Raw genomic sequence first — 7,496 nt, 5'->3', positions numbered from 1 at the left:
CCCGGCGGCTGCGTGCGAGCGGGCGCACGTGCGTGTGTGTGCCGGCGTGCACGAGAGCCGCTGCCACCCTGGAAATGGTGCAGAGCAGCTTTCTGAGGGGGCTGGGGCTGGTGGTGACCATAGCGGGTGGTATTTGGTGCTTGCTGGTATGGGGGCATGATGTGGTTTCAACCCAGGAGTAGTCACATCTGCCTGTTGTGGGCTATCGTGCACCCCCAGGGGCCGTGGGGTGGTGGATGGAGCTGGACCTGGACCCAGGCGATGCTGGGAGCATCCCTTTGCTCGAGGATCTCAGCCAGCGCTGCCTGGGACTGTCCCCTGCCACCATCACCCCAGGGTGTGGGTGACAGGGCTGGGAAGTCACGGAATCATTAAGGTTGGAGAAGACCTTCAAGATCTTTGTTCAGGGGGCGCAGTCGGTTGAATGCAATGTTGTGCATCCCTGTGCTGGGCAGGGGTGTCTGTGGCACTGGGAGGCTCCATCTCCACCATGGGAAGCTCAGGGCTGCTTCCCCTCCCCTCAAAACCACCCTCAGCAGCTGCGCCGGCCCAGAGAGAAGCTCACAGGGGAAATCTCTTCCCCTCCTTTATTTTGCTCAGGGTGAGCAAAGCTCTGGGTCTTTTCTGCCTGCAGTGATGGATGACGTTGACATATAAAGCTGTGTTTCCCCATCCCGTGGGACACCTCAGCGAGGGCTGCAGACCTCCGAAGCTGATGTGCTGCAGGCGCTCGCTGCTTGAAATCTGATTTTTTTGGGAGCGAAGGGGTCATGTCTGGAAAAAAAATACTTGGGCTTTTTTTTTTTTAAAATTTTGTTTTTTTCCTTCTCGAGCTGCCTTGCGTTTCGGTTATTTATTAACTCCAGAAGTAATGAGCAGCGGGAGAAGCACGCTTGGCTGGAAACCCCGGGGGCCTGCCTCCCTCCTTGAACTTCTCAGGGCTGGGAGGACTTCCCGAGCCAGGTTTTCTGAGGGTGGTCCCCAGCGAGCTGCCTTCGAACCCAACGTCGTGACTCGACTTCTTGAAACCCCGCCAGTGACTGAACCCTCCTCCCTGCGCAGGGAAGGCAGCTGAGGCCCCCGCAGGCTCTTGCTCTTTATTTTCAGCCGGTCCTTGTCTCCATCACCTAACGGGGTGTCTTCTCCTCCTCCAGTACCTGCTGAAAGCCAGCGAGTCACAGATGAAGCAGGGACCAGATTTCCTGCAGAGCCTCATCAAGTTTTTCCACGCTCAGCACAAGTAGGTCCCACCAAGATTGGGGGGAGCTCATCCCCAGGGTCCATCATCCGCTCTGTGAGGTCCCCTGAGGGTCTGGGGGCACCGTCCCAGCTGCACAAAGCTGTTGATGAAGATGCTGGGCAAAGCTCATTGCTCTCTGGTTGTATCGGGGAGTTGAAAGGTGCTTTGTTGGCTGGAGGAGCTGTAAACGTGTCTGTGAGGGCTGGGGGAAGGGGGCTGGCTCGGGATGCAGCCGATGATTCGGTTTCTGGATAGATTTCCAGGGATGAGTTCAGCCGAGTGGCTCCGCCATTAGCCATGGGGCTCATAACAAGGGTGTTTGGAACAAGGATTAACATCCACTCGCCTTTCCTGGTCCCTCATCATCTCCTCCAGCTCTCGAGTGGGGAAACTGAGGCAGGGAGGGAGCAGTCTCGCTGGCCAGGAACGTGCCCTCAGCTTGGGCTGTGACCCAGGGACCCCAGGATCTGACCCAGGGACCCCAGGATGTGGCCTCCAGCAGGGCTGGTCCCCACTGGGATCAGCTTGCACTGAGCAAGGGGCCAATCCTGCATCTCAAACACCCCAAATATTTGGGGTATCCAGACCCCATGGGCTGGGTTGTCCTTTGGCAGGGTCTCCCTAGGCCCCAGTAGCAGAGGAACCATAAGAGCAGCTTCCCAGGGGGGTTGCTATGGTGTCCTGCCACGTTTTCTCTAAAAAAAAACAACCTCTTTTTCTCTGTCTTCCCCATCTGCATCTTAATCCCGTGAAATAAATGCCCAGTTTCTTCCAAGACGGCTGGAAGGCTGCCCAGAACCTCTACCCCTTCATTGAGAAGCTGGCTGTGTCCCTCCATGCGGTGAGTCCTCCCGCCTGCCATCCCCCGCCGCTCCAATGTGTCCCCTGAGATGCCACCCCCCCGAGACTGCCCGTGTTCAGCGCAGCAGTGAGGGCAGCTCCCTCCCTTTCCAGCTCCACCAGGCGCAAGAGGAGGAGGTGAAACAGCTGACGCAGACCCGCGATGCCCTCCGCAGCATCCTGCAGCTGGAGAACAAGGAGGTGAGGCCCCAGGATGGGCACGGGAGGGTGCTGGGTGCTAAGCATGGGGAGCGGCTGGAAAGGGGGAGTTGGGGACCAAAGGGGACGTCTGTGGGAGCAGAGCAGGAGATCTGGGAGATGCTTGGAGGGGATGGGAGTCTCTGGGGGGCACTGCATCCACGTAAGGATGAGGTCATTTTGGGGCAGCAGCCACTTCCACGCCTCTCACTTTGCTTTTTAAATGCTTTGGCCTCAAGTTGTGCCAGGGGAGGGTTAGATTGGATATAGGGGAACATTTCTTGACTGAAAGAGTGGTCAAGCACTGGCAGGGGCTGCCCAGGGCAGTGGTGGAGTCCCCATCTCTGGAGGGGTTCAAGAAGCCGTGGATGTGGCACTTGGGGCCATGGTTTAGTGGCCATGGTGGGGTTGGGTTGACAGTTGGACTGGATGAGCTTAGAGGTCTTTTCCAACATTAATGACTCTGTGATCCTGTGCTTTTTTTTTTTTCCCCTGGTGAGCTCAGGAAAACCTGAGCAGGAAGAACTCTGGCAGCGGCTACAGCATCCACCAGCACCAAGGGAACAAGCAGTACGGGACGGAGAAGTCGGGATTTCTGTACAAGAAGAGCGATGGGTGAGGATGGGTGTCATTCATCCAGAGAGCTGGGAAAACGTTGTGGTTGTGGGAGACCCCAGAGCTGGCACATCCCAAGGTGGGACTGTTTGGGGCAGGTTTTTGGTCCCTTTTAGGTCTTCAGGTGCAAATGGTCCTGTCTGGTCTTAAGCATCCGTAAATGCTTGGAGAATAGGGTTTTCTCCCCAGGCTGAAGGAGACCGGACAGCTGGTGGCCAGGGGTTGGGGCGTCTCCAACTGCAGCTGGGACAGGAGGAGGTTTGGAGTGGGTGCAGGGACCTTCCCCCACGATGGTTTCTTGTCATTGGCCCATTTCTTGTGTGAAGGCCCCCAGTAGAGTCTGATGCCCAAGCTCCTTCTCCTGTGATGCTCTCCTGGGTGACTGACTGGGCACAGCAGCTTGTGCTGTGTTGGTGTATTGGCCTTGGATGAGGATGTCCAGGAACACCCACCCAGTGCCAAGCTGACCCTGAAAAGCTGTGGGGCTGATGGGAGAGGAAGAAATTCCTTGGGTTATAAAATTGGAGGGAGAGAGGATTGTGGTGGGATCATCTAGGGTGAAAAGTAAAACCCTCAGAGCTCTGAAGAGGAGGTCTTCACCTTCTCAGTGGACCTCTGGGTGATGAGCACCAGGTTTTGAGTGGGTGCTTGTATGCTTTGCTGAACTGGGCTACCAGATAGATGATGCTATTGGCCAGCACGGCCTGTGGCCAGCCTGCTCAGTGGGATGGTTTGTGAGCTACAGGAAGCGCAACCTCACATCCACAAAGCCATCGGGCCTCTGCCGAGGGCTGCTGTGAGTGGTGTGGGAGGCGGTTGGATGTGGGCGATCAGAGCTGCGCAAAGCTTCCTCACTCCTCCTCTTCCTCCTCCTCAGGATCCGCAAAGTGTGGCAGAAGAGGAAGTGTGGGGTGAAGTATGGCTGCCTGACCATCTCCCACAGCACGGTGAGGAGCAGAGGGGTGTCAGCCCTGACCCTCGAAGTCACCCTTTGAGCGTTGGTGACCACTGGATTTCGGGTTTAGTTTTGCCCAAACTGGTCACGGATCTGCTCGGCTTAAAATTTAGTACGAGCTGGGGCTGGACGTACTAAATGAGGTCCTCCACGTTTGATAGGCGTCAATGCGAGGGGACGGTGGGTTTGGCTGAGGCAGCGAGATGGGCGTTGAGGTTCCAGACAAGGCCAAAGGGGCTGGAGTGGTTTGTGGTGGTGCTGCCCCCTGGCGGTGGAGGCTGGGAACTGCAGTGGAGACAGAGGACGTGGCTCCGGGACAACTCTGAGCCCTGTTCTCCTGCAAAGGGTCCCAGAAGGGACCATCTGGGCATGGTGGTTGTCCCATGGGGGGTACACCGTGGGTGATACACGTCCCACCCTGCAGATAAACCGTCCCCCCGTCAAGCTGAACCTCCTCACCTGCCAAGTGCGGCCCCATGCCGAGGAGAAGAAATGCTTCGACCTGGTGACACGTGAGTGCCTGGAGCAGGGTGCCATGGCTGGGGTGGGGGGCGTTGACCTGGAGGTGGCTGAGCTGCATGGTGGGAACTCCCTTTTTGGAGCAGAGCATCCCAAGCGGGTTTTACCAGCATCTGGGCACCATTTGTCATTTTAATGCGGTGCTGAGCATCTCCTTGGCTGCCTTTATGGAGGAAGGACCAACCTTTCCCAAATCTGGCAAGCTCAAGGCAAAAAGAGCTCATGACAGGGCGTGGGTGATGGAAGAGTGACGCGCAATGATTTAATTTGAGTTTAAAGCAACTCTTTTGGAGTAGTTTCAGCTCCTTCCCGGTGTCCTGATCATCCCCAAATCCCCCTCCTCACACCTTCTCCCCATCCCTGCAGACAACAGGACGTATCACTTCCAAGCAGAGGACGAGCAGGAGTGTGTTGTGTAAGTACGACAGCCCTTCCCCACTCCTTGCAATGCCAGATCCTCCTCTTCCTTCCTCCTCCTCCTGATGGAACCCCCTCACCCTCACCCAGGTGGGTCTCGGTGCTGCAGAACAGCAAGGATGAAGCACTGAGCAACGCCTTCAAGGGGGAGCCCAACGGCAGCGGGGCGGTGGCGGGCGGAGGGGGGGATGGCAGCGTACAGGAACTCACCAAGCTGGTGATCGGCGAGGTGAAGAACATGCCAGGAAACAAGCAGTGCTGCGACTGCGGGGCGCCAGGTAGGTTGGGGTTGGGTACCCTGGGGGTGGGTTTCAGCATCCCAAGAGGTTTCAGCATCCCAAGGGGTTGGGTGGTGATTCTCAACCCCCTGCCCTGGCAGACCCCACGTGGCTCTCCACCAACCTGGGGATCCTGACGTGCATCGAGTGCTCTGGCATCCATCGGGAGCTGGGCGTCCATTACTCCCGCATCCAGTCCCTCACCCTGGATGTCCTCAGCACCTCGGAGCTGCTGGTAAGTGGTCTCCTAAGCCCAGAGATTGCCCTCTGCAGCTCCCAAACCTCCTGGGATGCAAAGTCCATCCCTTCCCCTCCATCCCATCTCTGCCTAGCACTTGCAAACTTGCCTCAGTTTCCCCAGTGGCAGCTTGCAGCTCCCAGCACAGTGGTCTGGACGAGTGGGGGAGGTCTGCAAAGCCACTTGCTAAGCTCCCTATTAATTGCTTTGCTATTAATATGATTGGTTTCCCTATTAATAAGATTTACTCCCTATTAAAAGAGACTTCCCCTGATGTGAAAGAGCATTGTCCCCGGGGGAGATGCTGCTCTGGGAAGGTCCTGGAGGGATCTAGTGGATTCCGTCTGCATCTGGGATAGAAATTGGGGGTGATGGGAATTGGGGATGGAGACTGAGGATGGGGATGGACCAGGCCAAGTGTGGCCAGGAGGACTCGTCACCCCCCGTCCCCTCTCTCGCCGTAGCTGGCCGTCAGCGTCGGGAATGCCCGCTTTAATGAGATCATGGAGGCTACGCTGCCCACGCAGGACTGCCCCAAGCCCTCGGCCGGCAGTGATATGTGAGTCAGGGGGCTCAGGGTGGGCTGGGAGGAGGAGGAGTGCAGGGTGCGTGGTCTGTTTGTGTCCTCGCACCACTGCCCGTGAGCTCCGAGACAGCCCAGGGATGGAAGAGGGGAGGTCATGGTGTCACTGACTTAGATTTGGGTGGGGATCTCTACCTTTTTTGGAGGTTTTTCCCTAATCCCAATGTTTTTGAAGGAGGCAGGGATCTGGGGTGGCTCTGGCTGTGGTGGAGATGGAGGGGGTACAGTCTCTGTGCCCAGCCAAGCTGATTCTGTGCCGCCCGTCACGCAGGGCCGCCCGCAAGGAGTACATCGTGGCCAAGTACATGGAGCGGCGCTACGTGCAGAAGAGCGGCCGCGAGGACCCCCACCGCCTCTGGGACGCCATTCGACCCCGCGACCTCCTGGCCCTGCTGCAGGCCTTCGCCGAGGGCCACGACCTGGCCAAGCCCCTGGCCAGCCCCGAGGGCCAGGTGAGCCCCACGCTGCCCCACTTCCTCTGCCGGGCAGCGAATGGGGATTTTTACTGCTTTAGATGCCTGTGCTCAGGGTTCTCCTGGCCTTTGGGTGTAGATGGGCCCTGGGGAAGATGAAGCATCCTCAGGTCCAGCTCCCTCCTCCTCTCCATCTTGGGGGAGATGAAGCGTCCTTGGGTCCACCTCTCTCTTCCCTTCTATCCTGGGAGAGATGAAGCATTCTGGACTCTACCTCTCATCTCTCCTCCATCCTTGGAACCAGCTCTTCTTTCCCTTTGTCTCAGGGGAGATGAGCATCCTCTGGTCCAGCTCTCTCCTCCCCTCCATCCTGATGCAGATGAAGCTTCTTTGGGTCCAGGACTCTTCTCCCCTTCATCCTGGGGAAGATGAAGCATCCTTTATTCCACCTCTCTCCTCCTCTCCATCTCATGGCAGGACACAGGCGAGCTGGCGCTGCACATGGCCGTGCGCCACGCTGACAGATCGTCCCTTCCTCTGGTGGACTTCATCATCCAGAACGGGTGTGTCCCCACTGCCCACTGTGTCCCCTGCCCATTTCCCTGTGGGAGAAGCATCCCCGAGCACAGGGGACAGGTGCTTTGCGTGCTCTTGAGTTTTGGCTTTCCCACAGGGGGACGCTGGACCGGGTGACGCAGGATGGGAACACAGCTCTGCACTATGGCGCGCTCTACAACCAACCCAACTGCCTCAAGCTGCTCCTGAAGGGCAAAGCTGCTTTCACCACGGGTATGGGGGTGGGATCGGGGGAATTTGGGGCTCTCCAGTGGGAGCTGTAACCTGGATCTGGTCCCTTTCGTCCCTCGGGCAGTGAACGCAGCGGGTGAGACGGCTTTGGACGTGGCCAGGAGGCTCAAGCATGTGGAGTGCGAAGAGCTGGTAGGTGGGATGGGGGGGATGCTCAGGCTGGGAGGGGGTACCAAAATGCTGGGGGAGGGCTAGCGTGGAGGTGGGGGTCTCTTGTGACCTGTCCCCCTGTGCTGAGACCCCTCTCACCCACCCCATCCCGCAGCTGGAGCAGGCACAGGCAGGGAAGCTCTCCCTGCAGATCCACGTCGACTACGACTGGGACCCCCCCTCCGACTTCCCCTATGACAGTGAGGACGAACTGGATGAGAAGGTACCTGGGGGCCACCCCAC

General features: G+C 58.1%; 1 protein-coding gene across 1 annotated transcript in view; it reads left to right on the top strand.

Moving 5' to 3' along the window:
- The window catches only part of ASAP3 (ArfGAP with SH3 domain, ankyrin repeat and PH domain 3), a gene marked incomplete at both ends in the record, with an annotated part of 11,346 nt that extends 3,870 nt beyond the window's left edge, over nt 1–7,476 (top strand). Inside the window, 15 exons of the mRNA XM_010184832.1 lie at nt 1,155–1,240; nt 2,006–2,081; nt 2,195–2,281; nt 2,784–2,893; nt 3,771–3,840; nt 4,273–4,360; nt 4,734–4,782; nt 4,875–5,062; nt 5,164–5,297; nt 5,765–5,859; nt 6,155–6,335; nt 6,774–6,859; nt 6,970–7,085; nt 7,168–7,235; nt 7,369–7,476. Coding sequence (XP_010183134.1) covers nt 1,155–1,240; nt 2,006–2,081; nt 2,195–2,281; nt 2,784–2,893; nt 3,771–3,840; nt 4,273–4,360; nt 4,734–4,782; nt 4,875–5,062; nt 5,164–5,297; nt 5,765–5,859; nt 6,155–6,335; nt 6,774–6,859; nt 6,970–7,085; nt 7,168–7,235; nt 7,369–7,476 — 1,542 coding nt within the window. The remainder of the gene's footprint in view (nt 1–1,154; nt 1,241–2,005; nt 2,082–2,194; nt 2,282–2,783; nt 2,894–3,770; nt 3,841–4,272; nt 4,361–4,733; nt 4,783–4,874; nt 5,063–5,163; nt 5,298–5,764; nt 5,860–6,154; nt 6,336–6,773; nt 6,860–6,969; nt 7,086–7,167; nt 7,236–7,368) is intronic.
- Nucleotides 7,477–7,496: the final 20 nt, after the last annotated feature.

Source organism: Mesitornis unicolor, unplaced genomic scaffold, assembly GCF_000695765.1.
Source record: "Mesitornis unicolor isolate BGI_N332 unplaced genomic scaffold, ASM69576v1 scaffold34355, whole genome shotgun sequence".
Taxonomy (NCBI): Eukaryota; Metazoa; Chordata; class Aves; order Mesitornithiformes; family Mesitornithidae; genus Mesitornis; species Mesitornis unicolor.
This window is presented reverse-complemented; position numbering and strand designations above follow the sequence as displayed.